General features: G+C 41.3%; 1 protein-coding gene and 1 long non-coding RNA gene across 3 annotated transcripts in view; both read left to right on the top strand.

Moving 5' to 3' along the window:
• The first annotated feature begins 2,443 nt into the window (after nt 1–2,443).
• On the top strand, nt 2,444–5,030 carry LOC108641750. Its single transcript, XR_001922242.1, has 3 exons — nt 2,444–2,512; nt 3,831–3,913; nt 4,989–5,030. It is a non-coding gene; the product is annotated as an uncharacterized LOC108641750 (long non-coding RNA).
• An 11,706-nt stretch (nt 5,031–16,736) lies between these two features.
• The window catches only part of LMBR1 (limb development membrane protein 1), a 65,880-nt gene continuing 63,304 nt past the window's right edge, over nt 16,737–19,312 (top strand). The window contains exon 1 of one of the 2 annotated variants that reach the window (XM_018084952.3): nt 16,737–16,858. In XM_018084952.3, the coding sequence (XP_017940441.1) occupies nt 16,796–16,858 (63 nt within the window). In that variant the 5' untranslated portion in view covers nt 16,737–16,795. The remainder of the gene's footprint in view (nt 16,859–19,312) is intronic. The other variant, XM_025896358.2, reaches the window with a different exon arrangement.

Genomic DNA, 19,312 nt, shown 5'->3' with positions numbered 1-19,312 from the left:
ACTTTGTTAAAATCACCTTTTACCTGGCCATTTATCTGCAAAAGTGGAAACACTGGCAAGAGTAAGTGCTGTGCCACTGACACAGGAGCAGTTGCACCAGTAGTCCAGTGCAGTGTTACTGTTCATCCCACTGCTAACACTGTCTTTTTTATACAGAATCTGAGGTGATTGCCCTCAGGGACAACTTCCAGCAGGTTTCTCAATTCAGTGAGGTGCTCCTAGCTGTTAACAATAGTCTTACTGCTTAAAAAAAAACCTTAAAAGTTTTTCCTGAAGGCTTTGTTAAACGTGCAAAAATATGATCCGTGTCTGAGTCAAATAGAATGCAGTCTTTGCAGGTCTTTCCAGGATGACAGCAAGCTTTGGATCTGGTAACTTGTGCTGAAACTATGTGATCAATTTATACATATTGGTTGCCATTCTACATCTTAATCTCACTTCCTCTAATGCATTATGTTATTATGTATAATACAGTATAAATTTCATATACAGTTCCTGTTCAGGAGCTCTACTTACCTGACCACAAGCAGAGTGCAGCAGTGGAGTGTGCCTGCCCCATTCTAGTTACAGACCATTCTCTCAGAGTACTTCGAAATAGCCACACTGATTTAAGCCTGACAGACAAGATAGAGATCTTCCTTAGTTTGGGCACATCTACAGCAGTCACCTTGCTCTCTGTTTATAGTCAAATGGAGAGAAATAATGATTTATAGAGAAAAAAAACTCGTCTGGGGCTTCTGAATCAAGATGGTCAGTGCCTTAGACTCCATAACTCAATGGTTAAAAGGCAGCCTTGCATGACTGGCTTAGCTGCAGGCAATTGCCTTGCAGATACCTGGTTAGGTGACTTGTGTGCAAAGGACAAGGCAGCAAAACAAAACCATGACCTTAAGTAACCCCATGTTTACACAACTTCTGCCCAGCATGTATCTGACACCAGATCCCACCCTAATCTACTCCTACGCCTGCTGACATCTCTTTTGAGTAATTGTCATCTTTCCAAACTGCAGTTTTGCAGCTACTTTAGGTCAACCTCAACCTACCATGCATTTGTCCAGTAATGCATTTCCTCATCCTTCTTCATGCTGACTGCAGGACTCTTGTCACAGTCCACTAAATCCAAGATTTTATCCGAATAAACCTGAGAAGCTTTTTAATTGGACTGGGTTCATTTTTGATTCAGCTACAGAAAGAGGTAGCTAGTTGTGGGAAAGGGAAGAGAACTGCTCCTTCCAGTAGCAGTACAGGCTAAGATCACCCTAAATCAGTTATGAAACCACACCATTAGCAGATTACAGAAATTACTGTGTCAAGACAGCCTGCTGGAAGGACAGTTATTTTCCATGCTGCTTTAAAGGAGAATTCATTATTCAACAACTACAGCTGATCCTTCTGTTGCCCAATGTGTAATCACTTGCACCTGTGCCCAGTATGAATTAGGTTTTGAAACACAGGTGAAAACAGGAACAATTACTAAAACCCTTTTAGTTTAATTACATTGTTTGTAATGAAAGTTTGTCTTTTTTGCTCTCCTGAATAATTTTCTTGAAAAAGAAAAAAGCATGCTAACAAGTAAGTTGACATTAAGAACAAAGCTCTACACAACTGTATATGCATGCCTAGGGAGTTGGCTGGTTCTGTACAGCTTGAATTTTCTTTTTCTCTGAAAATTTCTTCCTTGCTTGCTGGTGGCAAAGGTAAGGTGTCTGTTTTTAGGACAACCCACATTTGTCTGGGTGCTTTTCCCGAGTGGCAGTGTTAAGCTTACTGCATCCTGTTCCTGTACATAATCATAGGAAAACACACACTTAAAATGAGGTACATGTTAGTATCATTTAGAATTTTATGATTACAGAAATCAATTGAAGAGACAGTTTTATTCTTCATCCTTTAATTGCAGTTGTAAATTCTTAACTGCAGGTGCCATATTTTCATTAAATGTTTAAATAAATCCTCACAATGTGAGGCCCTGATCCCTAATGGGGGACTCCTGCAGCACCATAATGAAAAGGAAACAACAACAAGAATAAACAACTGTGCCCTTGCTTCTAAGCCGTGTCAAGATGTTTGTTTAAATTCCAAGCTCTTTAGTTAGTCCTGAGTCCTGCGTGTGAGTGGTTCCACTTCTAAGACCTGTTACCTGTGTGCAGATGTTACTGCCTTGGTGAGCTCTGCACATGAAAGAGGAAGCTTGAATGGAAGAGAAGCATACTGGTAATTTGACCATATATATATATATACATATTTCTTTTCCTAGTAGAAAAGGTAATTAATGTATAGTAATACACGGCAATAGTGATGATGATACCAGTTTACAGAGGAGCTGCCTATTTGCAGGACTCATTTCCTTCTCTGGCATTCACAGAAGTAAAACAACACAGGCTATGTGATCCTAATGCTCCTTTTTTGGTAAATTGATCGTGGATTCTTTCCGTTTCAGTTTCAGTATTGACAGAAACTTGATCTACACAGGACCAAAGACCAGATGTAACTGAGTTTCAGCCCTGCTGTAGTAACAGTCACCCATTATTTGAATTTTAAGGCTTCAATTTTTGTTATGCAAAATAATTATAAAGATGTTGTGGCATTAACCTGAGCCACGTTAGTGGTGGGAGAACTGTTTAGATGTTCTTGGTAAATGATGGTGAAGAGGAAGTTGTGCCAGGCAAGAAGTGTTACTAGAGATACATCTGAGCAGCAAAATTCAGATACTGAACCTAACCTGGGTGTCCCTAAAGATGAAAGAACACCAGGATTTGGGGTTCAATACAACACTGACTGTTTATTAATTCACAGGAGCAAGCAGTTGGCCTGTTTTGTTAGAGATTTGGAACTTCACATTCTTCCATAAGTTTCACATGCCCAATTTCAATTGTTTTTTCCCATCAGCAGAAAGGTCATTCTCATTAGGAGACAAATAATGCAAATTGGATGCATTCACTTTGCATATTTGAATATGCAAATGACCACATGTCTCATTTTTCTTCCCAAAGACTGACCTCTGAGTCAAACAAAATTTATTCTACTCTAAGCTGAAAGTGAACTTCTATACAATAAAGATGGCTGAGTGTCACAGGGCATCTGACATATTTTATCTAATTGTGATTCCAGATATTTGATGGCAGACAGAAAACCTGTGGCTGCATTTCACAAGAGTGAAAAATTAGAAGTCAGCCTAGATTCCAGTTTTTGTGTGAAAACAGAGGTGATTAAGTGAAATTATTAGACTTGTTCAAGGCCAACATCAAAAATAGTTTTAAAGACTTGTGTTTAAGATTGATGTTACCAGCAACCCCTTGATGAAGACTGGGAATGTAGCCATGGAACAATCCCAACCTCCAGCAATAAGGAAGCAGATTCAAGGTCACTTACAAGCTGAGATGCTTTATATAGCACATTTCAATTCTTGCTTACATTCTGGACTGACCAGAGGTTCTTATAGTACCAAGGATTGTCCTTTTATTAGGTAATCACTATGAGTGATTATCAGATGAGGAAAACCTTGCCATCATTATCAGTGATGGACAATACACCATTATTCTGCAATAGAATTTAAAAATATCACCACACTTTATTCTTTAGTAACTAGGTGGAATAAGGGTGTGATCCAGTACTACTCTCCAGTTCCTTCAAAAATAATTACGTGCTAAAAATTGCAATACATCAAAAATTTAATTACACTAAAAGTGCTTACTAATGTTTTGTTATTACTCTGTTTAATCTTGGCATCTGCATGCCATCCATTAATTTACTTCAGTAAAAACTATAGGTCACATTGTGAAGTTCTTATTATATTTCTATGTAGTCAAAACTCCCATTTTTTTTTCCAGAGTGTAGCATAAGTGAAGACATTGATTTGGAGTACATGACTTTGTGCAAGCAATGACACATCTAACAGGGGAAGATAACTAAGGTAATGCTTTAGTTTATGTATATTTCAGATTTGTCTGTAATATTTTTTTCAGTTTATAACACTTTAATTTATTTGTTCTTGTATTTAATTCAAGCAGCCATTTAAATATTTCCTCCATTTTAAAGTAAAGAGTTTGTTTGGGGCACAAACTGTAATGTTCCTTTTAAGAAAATAAAATATAAACTGCATAATAAAATGATAAGCCGAAGAGGCACTCCAACTGTAATTAAACTATATTTTTCTTTTGTTCATATACATACACACACAAACTCATATGAAAGAATAATATAAGTTGCTGCTTCTTTGTAGAGGCAAAAATACTATTTTCAGAAAACTCAATGAACACTGATTTTGTAAAAAAAAAAAAGAGAGAAAAGGTAATACCCATACCTTGGTTAAAATGAATTTAGGATACAAATTAGTATATATTCTGTCTCTTGTAAAGAAATTCTACAGAGGACACTATGCAATGCTGTCTTCTGTACAAGCTTATTTTAGTAGTATGTCAGGGTAACTATATTTTGGAGAACTTTAAATATAGATAAAAATAAGCACGCACACATAAAATAGATATATAAATACACAAACACACATTATGGATAAGTATTCATATGATATACAAATTCATTTAATGATTTGAAAATATACACTTTAAAATCTATTGTATGAGTGAACCTCTAAACAAATTCTGCCAAAAAAGTGCCATAAACTTGTCCTGCTGATGTTGTGCATAAGCATTTCTTATTCCATATCACAGGGCAGGAAGAACTATCTGAAAATTATGGTTTATAGTCATTTCTTGACTCATGAATCCTTTAGGAGGATTGTGTGTGCACAGAGCATATAGTTTCTCACATTTTCTATCACTGTCACTACTACAAATGGCATTGGCCAAACAGAAGAACATATTTGTGATTGCTCTGTGTGTGTGATGTAGCTCACAAGCCTTTCCCTCTTGTAACAGTGGTGGCTGGAATAGCTCCCTCTGCTCAGTTACGTCGTTCCTTCTGATGTGTGGGCACAGAATGAACTGACTCAGAGAATTCATTCTGATTAAATTTTTTATTTTTGCCAGGTTATTTTCCCCATATCTGTCTGGCCATGCACTGCTGTGTCCGTGCTGCTGAGGGGTAGCTGGAATAAATGGAACAAGAACTAAGCTGGACCAGATCAGCACTACAGCCTGAGAGGTGTTTGCTTGAGTTCTTCTACAAATTGCTCAGATGAAATGCTCACTTGGGTTTTTCAGAGGCTCTCTGGAGATTATTAGCCTGCAGTAATACAAAAATCAATTAGATGTAGGGAACTTTGGAGTTGCCCAGTGTCTGCTGCAGGATTACTTCACAAGTGCCAAACTATGTGATAAATTTCAGAAATTTAATAGACAAAACAGGTTTTGATTCAGGTATTCTGTAAGGTGCTTTAGGCCATAGAGGAGGAATCAGAGGCTTCCTTCAGAGCTGTTTGACAGGAAAGCTAATGTTCCCTCACACCTGGTATGACTCAAGGTATGATGAGAAAATATGAAGGCTAGAAGGGTGTACCAGTAGATCCTGCTGTGGGGAGATGGAGCTGAATATGGGAGCTGGCATTTCAGCCATCAAAGACTGTATTTCACTAGGGTGTTTTGCTGAGCAGTGAAGAGAACTTGGGAAGAGGATGAGGTCACTGCGGTGCTATCCCTGCCACTCCCACAGAAAATCCAAATGTCTGCCATAGCCTATAGTGTTATTTAGGACAAGAGCAATTCTCAATAAGGAATTCCCTCACAGGTTTGCTAGCAGCCTGAATGCATTCCAAACTAAATGTAACTTTGGTAACAGAGCTGAACAGGGAGAAGGCCTATCTGGGAAAGGTTGATTGTTTTCTTACTACACAATGAGACAGCAAATTGGTCTGAAATTATACCCTCATTATGCTAATTCTTTGTTCCATACAAATGGAGCAAAGCATGCTGTGAGCTAGGATTTAAAGATGCTGATGTTATCAGGTCAGTGTATACCCAGAGTAATGGCCCTTAGACACCCCCAGGGATGACAGGACACAGTGTGATGTAGGGAGATGAGCTGTCAGGCTGCAGAAACAATATTCAGTGCACACGTGGCTTCATAAATAGTCAAACTCTGTCATATGCTGTGCAGCACTACCGGTACTTCAAAGAAAACTACCTCCTGTGCAATACTTCAGCAGTGACTACAAACTGCAGAGTTATTTCCTATGGTTGGTTGTTTTTACTATTCAGGACGAAGTGACCCCTTTGTATCCATGTTATCTCTTGTGCCTAATAATGACTTTTAATCTACTCTTATGGTGTAGGTTTAGTTATTGGCAAATTAACAACAATGTAAAAAATATTGTTTCTGTAAAAGCAAATAAATTTTGAGGTATCAACACACAGGATGTAAAACAGTATGAATATATCCTATGAAGCATTGTTGACTTTTTACTATCTGTACAGTTTAAATAAGTGATTACTCACAGAATAAGATGATTTAGAAACAAAAAATCATCTGTCTCAAAGAGATGACATCTTTATAATCCTAGTGGTACTGAAAATAGAAAAACTAGATTCTGTTAGGTTATCAGTAACCAGTTTGTAGGGCATATGCTTCATAGAAGAATGAATGTAGGAATGGTGTACCTGCTTTCACATTGGAGAAATTCCTTGTCTCTGTGCTTCTCTAAAAACTCTACAGCCTTCTATCCTGCTATGTATGATGCAGAGCCAGGATACTGTGGTGAGCTAAGCTTACAATCAGTTCTGAACTCATGACATAATGGCCTATAGGGACCTTTATGCTTTTTTTCTTTAAAGGGTGAGTCCATAATTCTGGGAAGGCCTGATTACAGCAGCCATATCAACATGGAACATGTGGAAAATAGGGGGAAACTGGTGAGAGGTAATAAAGCTGAAGGACACCCATAGCAAGGCCAAAGGTATGATCATCTCCTTCAGCCAGGGATAAGATGCACTCCTCTGTCATGTTGTAGTTATTACAGGTGGAGCCATGCATGACCACACCTTTGATGAGAAATGGGGTCAGTGACCATTATTATACACTCATGGCAATGAAAGGATGACTATTGACACTTTCAACCTTGTGTGAATAAGCCTGGGAGTTGTCCCACTCCTCTCATATCAGCCATTAGCAGCTTGTAGGAGAGCAGGGTGCACCTGGTCAGGAAAAGAGGACACCTGATGTTCAACAAGTGCAAGATGTAACTTGAAAGCCAGTAATGTGGGGAGACTTTTCTCTCTGCACTGCTCCATTGAAAGACCAAGAGATCTGTGCCTTTTCTATGTGTAGGGTTCAACTGACACTGAGAGGGTTTGGGAGGACTTAATCCAGGCCATGGATGAGATTTACTGAGGAAAGGGCAAACAGACAGGCCAGGGAATAGAGGCATTGTCGTGAAGAATTTGTAGCCATGCTTGCACACCTCTGTCTATAATATAGGAAAACCTGAGACAGATTAAGATGGTGGCACTGTGTATACACAGAGGCATATGCTAAATTCACATCACTGAGGGGGAATTAGGGTCTGCTTTTATAGTTGACTTATCCTAGATTCAGGTGCCTCCACAAATTCTCAAATCTAGGAAGCAGCCTCAGATATCAGGCTGTTAAGAGACTTTCAGGTATCAATGCTGTTTGACAAGACTGTCTTCTTCCAGGCAGAAGATGGGGCAGAGAGTGTAGCTGAAACATTTCTAACATAGCTGGTGGCATCCCCAGCTTTCTGAGATCAGGGAAAAGGGAAATGCCAGGACATCATAGCAGCTGATTCATGCCCACCTCCCCCACTCTTAAACTGTATATTGGACTTTTTTTTTTTTTAATGGGAATGTAGACTGGCATGTCCCTCATTTACAATTACAGTACCTATAGAGATGTACACCCAAGAACTTTCTCACAGCTCCAGGATAACTTTTGAAACCTGGAGGATGCTAAGCCCAGCCACAGAGGCAGATCACAGCCCTGAAGGCTTCTGCAACTATCCCATGCCCAGAGTAATTCTGTTCCCCAGCACGTTCAGTGGGGACCAGACAGGGTGAGGAGCTTTTTAGATGGATGTGGCTAATTTCTACCACCTGCCCAGAGGTCAGTAGGTAGATGGGGCATAGGTGAAGGGTCCCAGTGGAGCTGGTCAGGGACCTATTGGGACATTCAGGGCCCTGACAGCCTGCCCCAGGGAACAGGCAAAGTACAATCTCTGTTTGTACTTAGTCTGAATGTACTTTGAGATGTGCCAGGTGTCCCAAGGAACACAGGAAGATACAACTATGTCTTTCAATATCTGATAAGTGTCTGTCTTGTTTGAGATGGCTTCAGGGAAAAGGACTGACTTTTATGAGATAGTTTCTCTTGTGGTTTTTTCAGCCTTCTTTTTAAGTGTAACCTGGCTTTCAAGACGCAGACCTTGGCAACAACCTCTCTACACAAGTCAGGATTGGTAGAAGTGAAAAAAGTGATTGACAGAGAAGTGTGTAGACAGCAGTCTCTAGACAAACCTTGGATTTGGAAGTTTTGTAGGACAGCCACATGCTTTTCTGTATGTTGTGTAGATTGACCTTTCCTCTTGCCCAGGCTGAGGGCTACAACTCAATAAAATGGGAAAAAAAACCAAACAGGCACAGTGTGATAGTGACTATCAAAGGGGTGCCTTACAGAAGGGAATGAGACTGTCAGGGGAAGTTCAGATTGGATGTTGGGAAAAGGTTCTTCACTGAGAGGGTGGTTGATCACTGGAACGGGGTCCCCAGGGAAGTGGTCATGGCACCAAGCCTGTCAGAGTTCAGGGAGCATCTGGACATTGCTCTTAGTCATACAGTTTAGTTTCAGGTACTTCTGCAAGGAGCAGGGAGTTGGATTGACACACCATATATAAAATATGGTCCAATATCACATACATGCCTTGTAACATAGACGTGGATTGAGTATTCAGCATGGAGCATCTCTGCAGTTGCAATCACTGGCAGAGTGGGTATAATTTGAGTTTAATGTATGGCTTACAGGACCTAAAATTAGGAAGAAAATGTTTTAAAGAGTTGGATGATTCACAGCCTATTCCTTGTTCTATCCTCCCACCTTCGAGATAATATGAAATCTCTGGAGTCTTCCATTCAAATACTTAGATATTCCCAAATGTTAAAAGTAACTAGAGATGGCTTTCGCTTTTATATGAGGGCTAGAGCACTATATATCATCCCAAGGATTGAGGAGCCTGCCTTTTTTTTTTTTTTTGTTACTTAGAGGTGTAATTACTGTAATGTAATATCTACTTGAGAAAGGAAATTAAACTCTGAAGAACAAATTAGCTAATTTCACATTGCGGGCATGATTTCTGTTAAAAGGCCTGCTAGAGCTGAGTCCAGTTTCTGAAAATAAGTATTGTCTTATGTTATAAAATAACCTGTTCTCATGGTGTCAGCATTTTCTGATAGACCACTGGTGGAATGGATGAGTGCCATGTTCCGTGGATCAAATACTAGTCATTGGAGCACTATGAGGAGTGTAATCTTTGATGGGACAACTGCATAAAATTCTCCTAGTTAGGAGATCAGAATTGACAGTTGTAGTGGCCCTTTTTGGTCTTCCAGCCTTTGGTGGCTTTTACAATGGCAATAGTCTTATTTGGCAACAAGAAATTTTAGGATGGCAATGGGCAAATGCTGTAAAAGTGTATTTTATATCTGACTGTTTCAGGAAAGAATACCTGCTGAAATTTATTTGCTATGTCCTTGAACAACATTGAATCTCCAGATTAGGTGGTGCCTGTGGTGCAAACCTATTCATTTTGCTAATGAGACAGAGGAGGAAGATAAAGATTTAAAAAATGCCTGGCATCATATTTTATTAGTCACCCAATATAATTATTGACAGGGATCGAGGATGTTAAGTTCCAGAAAAAGACTACTTATTATCTTAACACTCCTGAGATGCATTAAACACATTTGAATTTAATTAGAAAGGAGTATCCATGATTTAGGAATAAATCTTGCACCTATTAATTTTAGAAATTAAGATGATTAATTTCCTTTAAAATTTCTAGCATTTTGGATAAAAGTCCTTCATAAAAGGTGCATGGCTTACTTTCAAAGACTAAATTTATGCAATGTGATTTTGTCACTGAGATTGAAAAACGGTTGTAGTTTAATACTGGATAGATTTTTGAAATGCCTTCCATGTGGTATTTAACAATACAGTCATCTTAGCCATGATGAGTCAGGTACTGAATTTAAGAGAGAAAAAAAATAAATTATTTAACTACTACCAAAAATGGGGCTTTTAATTGTTTAAGGATTTCACATTGCAACCTATCTCCTCCAAAAACTGTAAAATTCCATTTCTTAAAACTATATAACTAACAAAAAGTAGCTCGAGGATAGTTCAGACTGAGCACAGATGGCCCAGCAGATTAACGACTTAATTTTTTTTTAAAGGACAGTGAGTACAGCCATGTTAAGTAGTCAGGAACTGATAATATGGGTGGATATTTGCAGCTTCATCGTTTATAATACAGCTAATGCATGGTCGTATCTTTTATAATCAATAGGAGATTGGCAGAGTAGGATGTCTAATGAAAGATGTTGACTGGCCTGCAAATCAAAGGATAATATTCCAAAAGGACAGAGAAACCATGGAAGGTAAAGGATCAGCAATGTTTGCAGAGAAAGCACAGACATGGTGATGGGTGAGATTTTACAGCCTGTGTGGTGTGTTGTGTAGATGTAATACAGTGTCACATACTCAACAAACCAAAGTGGAACAGGGCCTGGAGTCATTTCAAATGGTACCATGTGGGCATGTCAAGAGTGGGAACTAAACAGAGACTGAAAAGAAAGCACAGAAGTGAAGAAAGCATCTGTTCTGGAAGAACAGAAACATCACTTGTGACAATTTGGTTTCAGAGGCATATGCTGGTTTTTATTATTGAGCCAGTGGTAAAACAACATTAAAGCTTCTAATGATTATTTACTAACAAAAATAATATTGACTTCATGCTCAGATAACTCTTTTGGATCCCATTATGATGTTGCCATGGAACCAACCTGTGATATTGGCAAGCTCATATTCCATAAGGGCAAACATAACACTTACAACCAGTAAAATAATTATTATATGTACTTAGTACATCAGAAAGTTTCCAAAGATGAGAAAAAAAAATAAGAAAAACTGATTTTGATCTAAAAAAACCAAACCAGATATAGAAATTACATTTTTTTAAAGGGTATCTTTATTCTGGTCAACAAACCACTGCTAATGCTACTGGCAGATGACACAGAAACATTGGCAAATACTTGAGATAAGAGTGGTAAATTACAAAGATGAGCTAATCATACAGAGCAATCTGAAATGTTTGTGAAACAGAAAACAAAAGAGTCAAATTTCATGGATGCACTGGGAACAAGGGGTTGAGGTCCCACCTACAGGACCAGAGCTGTATCTGGAGGACAGTGATTCAGAATAGAAATTACAGATTGGTGCTAGTTGATATGAACGAAGTTCAGAGGTAGCCACTATTTTCTGTCAAGGAAATGATTGCTGTAGCATTTGGATTAAAATGTCCCTAAAACTGGCTTGGCTCTGTGTAAGCAAATGAGAGGACATGGCAACCAAAGCCACAAGGAAGCCTTTTACCTACAGCCAGACCTCTGATAGCAGGAGGACAAGAGCAGACACGAGTGTCTTCAACGGCACATTCCATTTACTTCTGGGAAGTAACCATGTTTTTCATCTCTGAATCTGTGTTCTGTTTTCCTCTGTAATAATTAAAATGGTCTGTAATAAAAATAAAGAGATCATAAAATAAGGCGGTGATTTTGTTCTGTTCATAGAATCGCTGAAACTGAGCCTGAAGTAGTTCTCTCGCTTGCATTTTAATAAGTGTGTTAAAAGTTTGGAGACTATTCAGGCATGAAAGAAAAAAAATTGAGTTCGCAGTTGAGAAAAATCTTTAAAGAGTAAATTTACTAAGAGCAGATCTTTTTAACTGACTGTAAAGGAGATTTTGAGGTGAATTGTGATTAGCAGGAATTAAATATTGAACACACCATAAAGAGAAGTAGTGAGTTTTCACTCTTTTCACCTATCCATTCTAGTTGAACACCTTTCAGAGACTGATTGAATCTAACACTAATTTCTGGGCTCAAAACGGACATAGACTGGTGAAAGGGAGGCTTTTGTGTTTGTGTGTGTGTTTGTATTGCTTTTTCTGTTGGTTTGGTTTTTGAGTCCTCAACTCTGTAACAATATTGACCCTGGCAGTAGTTTAGGAGTTTTACCAATAAATATCTACTCGAAGAATCAGCCAAATCAGCCATGGCTTCACAGATGGAGCAGATGTCCTGAATATTCCCTTTTACTTCATTCCTAATGTGTGTTTTGTTTTTGTTTTTGTTTTTCTTGTTTTTGTTGTTGTTTTGTTTTTGTTTTTTCCTTGTTTTTGTTGTTGTTATTTTGATCTGAGAAGTGCTTTGAATGCTCACAGTAGGGCATGAAAGACACTTAAAGGTGAATGGAAGCAAAGTGAGCTTTCAGGCACTTCACGCTGCCTAGATATGGAACTGAAACTGTTCTAGCTTCATGACATGACTTCCTGTATTGACAACACTGAACTCCTGCAGAGTTTATGCCTCTGCCTGTAAGAAACTCTGCAGGCTTTCTCTCTTTAGGCTCCTATCAGTGAAGCAAACTTAGGCACTAGAAGGGGTTTTATTCATCACTGAATCCCATTTTATTTTATATATTATGCCGTAATACATTTAGCTGGGCAGTTATTGTTACTGGGTTGACAGAATGAAGGTACAGGCTGGAAGTATTTGGAACAAAAAAAATAATCATACTATTTTGTTCTAAAAACAGTAAAGAAATAGAAAGTAGAAGTTATGAATCCAAGACTGATCGAGCTGGATTTCTCAAGTTCTGATGCAACTCTTGCTATGCTTTAGCTTACCAAATATAAGACACTGAAATAATCACCCAATAAATAATCCTAATTTATAATAAATAACTAACAATTATGATTTATTATTAATTATCATAAATAACTATGATAGCATAAAATTTCTTTTATATCATGATCAAGTTATTTTAACTTTTTCATCTTTCTTTTTGTCTTCCACGACTGGCTTTTGAGTATGTAAAGTGCTGGGTATCATCTGTGGTGTGTGTTTACCCTAAGTTCTCTTTAAAATCAATGGTCATTCTTGACAACATACTAAACTGGGCTTTGGGCTTCAATCTGGCCAATTCTTAGGCAATATTTTGAATATAAGCATGTAAGTATCGTATTAACTGAGAGAATAACTTCCTATTTTCTATTTAGTCCAAGCTGCCCTTGGCTCAATGATGGCTTGAAAAGAAGGCATCACCTATTCAATTGCTGCGAGATGGATTTAGGTTTTAAGGCATGCTGCCAAATTCACATTTACAGTTAAAGAGAGTTATTTAAAATCCATTGGCAAATTCTGAGGGAACCTTCCTAGTGAAACAGTTCCAAATTTAGAAACTTCCATTTTAGACTATTCAACTGAATTGTATTAGCTTGAATATCCCAACTTATTTTTTTAGAGGGTCTCAGAGGTAACACTGCACATAAAACCCTCCTTGGGGAATCAGGGAACCAGACACTTACTGGGTAATCCTGAAGCTGAAAAATGTATTTAAAACTAGACTGAAAAGTAATAAACTCACAAAATCCTTAGGGCAACTGAGGTCCTAGGGATGGCTGAGGACAGTCCCTCCAGTACTGTCTTGTTTTGTCTTAAATATTGATGAAAAATGTCCAGAGGTCTTTCAAACACTCTCTGGTGCAAGGTACTTGATTTGTGAGTTTTTCTTCTGGTGTGCTTCAAAATACTCCTCTCATCAGAAATCAATGGGTGCATCAGTCAGTTGGATGCATCTCCTCACTGGTTTGCAAGAGCTGCCCACTCTGCACTGAACTTCCTTTGATATAAATAGATTTTGCTGTGGTGGCTACCATGACCTTCCTTTGTGATGCAAACACCTCAGAACTGAGCAATAACTTCTGCCCAAGAAAGGGTCGAAGCTATTTCCTCCCCTTCCCTGCCTTTCCTGCAAATACAAATGTGTATGGTGTTTCTGATGATTCGTCTGCTAGAAATGGAAGAAAGAACTTGCCAGTCCACAGAATGAGACAAATTATGTCCTGTGTCTCCTCCTCAGGTTTATTTCAAATTCAATAGATTAAAAAGAAAATGTACAGCCCAAGTGGAAGTGGAGGGTTCAGTTCTTCCAAACCTTAGTTTTAATTTCTATAACAGCTACAAAATATGGCTAATTTTTTCACAGTCTTCCTGTGTTTAATATCTTTGCAGATAAAGTTAGAAATGCATTAAATACTTGGTGCCTAGATACAACTCTCAGAGCTCTTTAATAAAATAAACTTGGTTTCAGATTCCATGAGCTGTTCCTGGGCAGTGGGTGAATAATTTCTCAGGTAGCTCAGGAACTGAGACTCACCTCAGGCCTAGATTCCTAACCAACAGGCAGCGGGCATCAGTATGTGCTGGCAGAAGCTCCCTAAGAGCCTACAGAGTCCTGGCCCTGAAATCTTTCCCTGACTCCTAACTATGGTTTTTATTGCCTCTTCTTCCTCAGACTTTTTCACTCTTCCATCTGCTTCTTGTGGGTCATCCTTGTGCATGGATCAGCTTGCTTGCTTGCCTGTGGCCTGAATCTCAACCATGCTACTCCTTTGTTTTGGTATTAGTATGTATGATTTAACATATTCATAGCTGGCTGAATATCTGACTGTTCTCATTTTCCCAATTTAATTGGACCTTCTGGTCTCCCCAGTTCTTAGATCTTGTTTGTTCTGGCTACGGCACTTCCATCTTCATCATAAATCCACTGAAGGCCTAACACTAGGTTCCTTACACCCTGGTTATAATGCCATTGTAATTTATTGTGCATGCCTTTTATACAAGATGATGAAAGCAGGGAACCTGTCTATATACCAATATTTCTATAGGCAGGTCTGAGAGAATTTGGTGTCCCTGAGATCAGATTCTTGCATACCAGACAGCTGTCTGCTCTTGCCAGCTGTGTTTGTTGTTAAAGATATTGCTTCTACATATAAACCTTGCCTGCAGTTACACTCTTCACTCTGGACCAGCTCCTCAGCAGAGAACAACATCAGCTGCTCTCACAAGCCCAGGTCTCATGTCAAATTCCTCTTGGCAGCTATGGATGCTTTCCCCACTTTCAGCATCTGAAGAAGAAAAGGAGATTGAAGATAAGTGGAAATAGGTGAATGAAAAAACCCAGATGAGTAATAATATTGTCTAACAGACAGAATCTAGTGCTGTGTTGGGAATAGCGGTAAAGTAGGACAGCTTTCCCCAAGAAGTAGCTCCAAGGCTGTGCTCCCTGTTCCTTCAGCTCTGCTTTTGATTGTCTTCTGTTGCTGCAGCTTCAATGAATACCTAAAGTCTCCCTCCTTGAGCAGTGGGCTTCAGGATGAGAGAGAGTGGGAGTATTTCTGGCCTCATACCCACGGTGTGATTCTGCCTGCAAATACCTCGTCTCTATCTTCACAAGTATCAAAAAGAAGGGTGGAACTGTAACCATACTGAAGCTGTAGGAAGTTCTGCATCCATTCAGAACTACAAGAAATACTTCTGCTAACTCCAAAATTTCCTAAATACCTCACCATCTGCTTTAACCAAGAAGATGGGCTAGAGCCTGGGGAGTGAATATAATCAGAATTATGATTGGCATCGACATCATGGATAATGTATCAATAGATGTAAATAGGCAGATAATGATAATCCTTATTTTTGAAATTTATTTAGAATAATGTTATGAATTTGGATTGAACGAAGTGTTTGGTTTGCTAAACCCAATCTATATTTTGTAGTGTGTCCTAGATCAATAGTCTTCTGCGTGTATTTAGACAATTGAGCTACTTGCAAACTCAGAAGCGAAGATTGTCCACGCGTGTAGCGGGAACGGGGAAAAGAGGGTGATGCGGCTTTGCACCACAGCGCTCGGGCAAAGAACAACACGGCAGAAATCACCCAAAGGCAAAAAGCTGCTCTGGGGAAATGGAACTCAAGTTGTAACTCCTTTCCCCTCTCCCATGTCCCCTTCTCCCTGCCCCCAGGACGCATAGGGACTCCGCCTGTCCCTGCCTCGCACAGGCACAAACAGGTGACCTGTTTCGACACGACCCGAGGTGCTCAGACATTGGAAGGGGCTGCCCGGGGAGGTGGTGGAGTCACCGTCCCCGGAGGTGTTTAAAGAAAGACTAGATGTGGCACTCGGTGCCATGGTCTGGTTGACATGGTGGTGTTCGGTCATTCGGTTGGACTCGATGATCTCAGAGGTCTTTTCCAACCCAATTGCCTCCGCGAGTCCGTGAAACGCGCCCTTGCCGCTAAAACCAAAACCACCCCAGACCGCTCCTCAAGCCCCGCCCCTAACCCTGGCCCCGCCCCAAGCCGCCCCGCCTCCGGGTCGCGTTCGCCCTCCCTTCCTTCAGGCTAAGCCACGCCCCTTGCTGAGTGGTCACGCCCACACCCTTAGCCCCGCCCCTCTCGGGGCCGGGGCGGGGCTGCGGCGCGCGCGGGGTCGCTGCGCGGTGACGCAGCAGGAGGAGCTGAGGCCGGCGCTTGCCCGCCCTTCCTCCTCCCTCCTCCTCCTCCTCCTCCTCCTTCCTCCTCCTCCTCCTCCTCCGCCGCGCCCGCCAGGACGCACCGGCCGCAGCCAGAGCCCCTCCGCGCCGCCGGGGCCCGGGGGAGCAGCCGGGCTGCCGCTGGCCATGGTGGCCGCGCCCGCCGCCGGCGGGGCAGGAGCAGGCGCGGCGGCGGGCGGCCGCCATTGCGCGCGGGGGCCGCCGGGACTATGAAGGATGGAAGCGGACGAGGTGACGATCCGGGAGCAGAATTTCCACAGCCAAGTGCGGGAGTACACGGTAGGACCCTCCGCCGGCTCTCCGGCTGCGCGATTCCCGCCCGCTCTCCTCCTCCCCGCCCGCTCCTCCCCGCCCTGTCACTGCGGGACCCCCGCCCGCCGTGCTCGCCGCCCCCAGCCCTGGCCCCGTGCAGCCGGGGGGGTGTCCCGCTCCCCCCCGCTGTCCTTGCCTGCCCCAGTGCCCGGAGGGACTCGGGGGCCCGTCCCGGGTGGGCAGCGCTGTGCGTGCTCCTCCCTCCGGGCCGGCTGGAGGATCCCAGCGCTGACCGACCCTCTGGAGCGTTTTCTTCTCCCCGTGCTTTCAGTGAAAAGGGAGAATGCTGTGTATCCATACAGGACATCGGAGTGCTCTGGGAACAGATAACTGTGCAACAACCTCGTGAACAGTGTTCAGCCTCGGGAAGAGAAGACTGAGAGGGGACCTCATTAATCTGTATAAATATCTAAAAGAGGGTGCTAAGGGGATAGATCAAGCTCTGCTTGGTGTTGCCAAGCAATAGGACGAGAGGCAACGGGCATAGGAGATGCACAGGAAGTTCCACTTGAACATGAGGAAGAACTTCTTTACTGTGCAGTGACCGTGCAGTGGAACGCATTGCCCAGAAAGGATGTGGAGTCTCCCTTACTCGAGATATTCAAGAACTGTCTGGACACAATCCTGTGCCATGTGCTCTAGGATGACCCTGCTTTAGCAGGGAGGTTGGACCAGATGACTCATTATGATCCCTTCCAACCTGATCCATTCTGTGAACACCTCAGCCCTCAGGTGCAGCCTTGTTCCTGTCAGGTGCACATGGGATTTTGTGTTACCACTTGTGATACTGGGAGCCTCCTGCCTCGTTGAGCTGTTTTCAGTGGCTGTGTGTAACCTTCATGTTTTTTCCCTGACCCCTCATGCCCAGTGCTCTCCCAGTGGAGCCATACAGAGCAGGCAGGTGCAGCCCTGCATCCTGCATGCAGACAGAGAGAGCGGTTCTGGTTTCCTCTCTGACTGCCTCGTAATTGTTTTCAAGGCTATTCAAAGCTGGTGGAGGTGTTTTGATGGGGTTCCTGTCTCTCCTGCTTCAATTCCAGGAAGGAAATACATGCTGCTCACAGCAGACATGCAGTGTTGTCTCCTGTGCACGTGCTGTCCCAGCTCAGCTGGGGGATCACGTTCTCTCTGTGGTCACTGTTATCTGAGAAAGAAGACATTTCTTGAATTAAAATATGATTTCATAATTTACCTTTAAATATTTTTCAGCTACATTGGGAGACTCTAAAATCCCACTGTTAACTGATTTATTTAGGCCTACGGCTCGGTCATTTGGTAACAGAGACTTGCTTGGATCCCCAGAGTGTTAATTCCTTTTCTATATTTTACGAAGCGATGTTAAGACTTTCTTTCTTCTGGTGAAGTGTTCTCTTTCTGGGATGTTTTTTTCCGAAGAGTGCAAAACAAGCCTGTATGAAGAGAATTGTTACTTTAGGAGACGTTTTGGACTTTCTCTCTTTTGGGAGGGCAGGTAGCGTATGTCCTTGAAGCTGTGACTAGTGAAGGGGCATAAAAAGTAAAATACTATTTTGTAAGGAAGGCTTTAAGCATTATCTTAATCACCTTTGTGGTATGAAAACACTGGTGTATGCACAAATCACCTGTCTTCTCCCTTGTGTCTGTTTTTCCATTTGTATTTGTGTGCTAATTATCTCCTACTCATTTCCACCAGAGAGTCTTGTTCTGATAAATCTTATGCTACGTATGGTGCTTTTGTATCTGGTAGGATGCAAAGATTTTGAGTCTGAAGGAACTGTATGCAGCCTCTGTGGGTACTGTTACAAGTAGTGAAGGTCTATTAAACTCAAAGAAATGTCTTATCTGTATTGCAGCTGCTTTTCTAAAGCTTTTTCAGCCCATTTAGAGCAGTTGGTAACTCTTCCTATTGGTGTAGCCATGTAAGAAATCATATAAGACATCAGTAACTCATATTTTAGAGATGCAGTGTTGTTTTGTTTGGACAGTGGAGGCAGAATATTCTTTCTCTTGAAACTTTACTTTGATCTTAACATGGATCACTAGCCACCTTTGTTATTGTTTAACCAGTGGGAATAATAATAACAACAATTTTGCCTTTTAAGTCATGCATTGGTACAGTTGTGATCCAGTCTTTAATTTATGTTGGAAGACCACAGAATTCTAGGAGTGCATAAAGTGCTGCCACCCCCAGCTGAGTGTGCAGCCTCATAGCTGCAGGAGCATATTACCAGTGCATTTGTGGTTGGTCTGAGCATGATGGAGCACACCGAGTGTGTTCCTTACATGCACAATTATGTTAACATCCTCTCCTACCCATTCCTGTTCTTGCTGCTCATGAAGTTATGTGGTTAATATAATTTCTTAAAATATGCAAATAGACAGCTGTTGTGTGGGTAGTGGGCATAATCATCAGCCCCTCAGCTGGAGGAGGGAACAGGCTCC

This window comes from Manacus vitellinus, unplaced genomic scaffold (genome assembly GCF_001715985.3).
Source record: "Manacus vitellinus isolate BGI_N305 unplaced genomic scaffold, ASM171598v3 scaffold_79_pilon, whole genome shotgun sequence".
Taxonomy (NCBI): domain Eukaryota; kingdom Metazoa; phylum Chordata; class Aves; order Passeriformes; family Pipridae; genus Manacus; species Manacus vitellinus.
The sequence above is the reverse complement of the archived record's forward strand: the minus strand, read 5'-3'. Positions and strand labels throughout refer to the sequence as shown.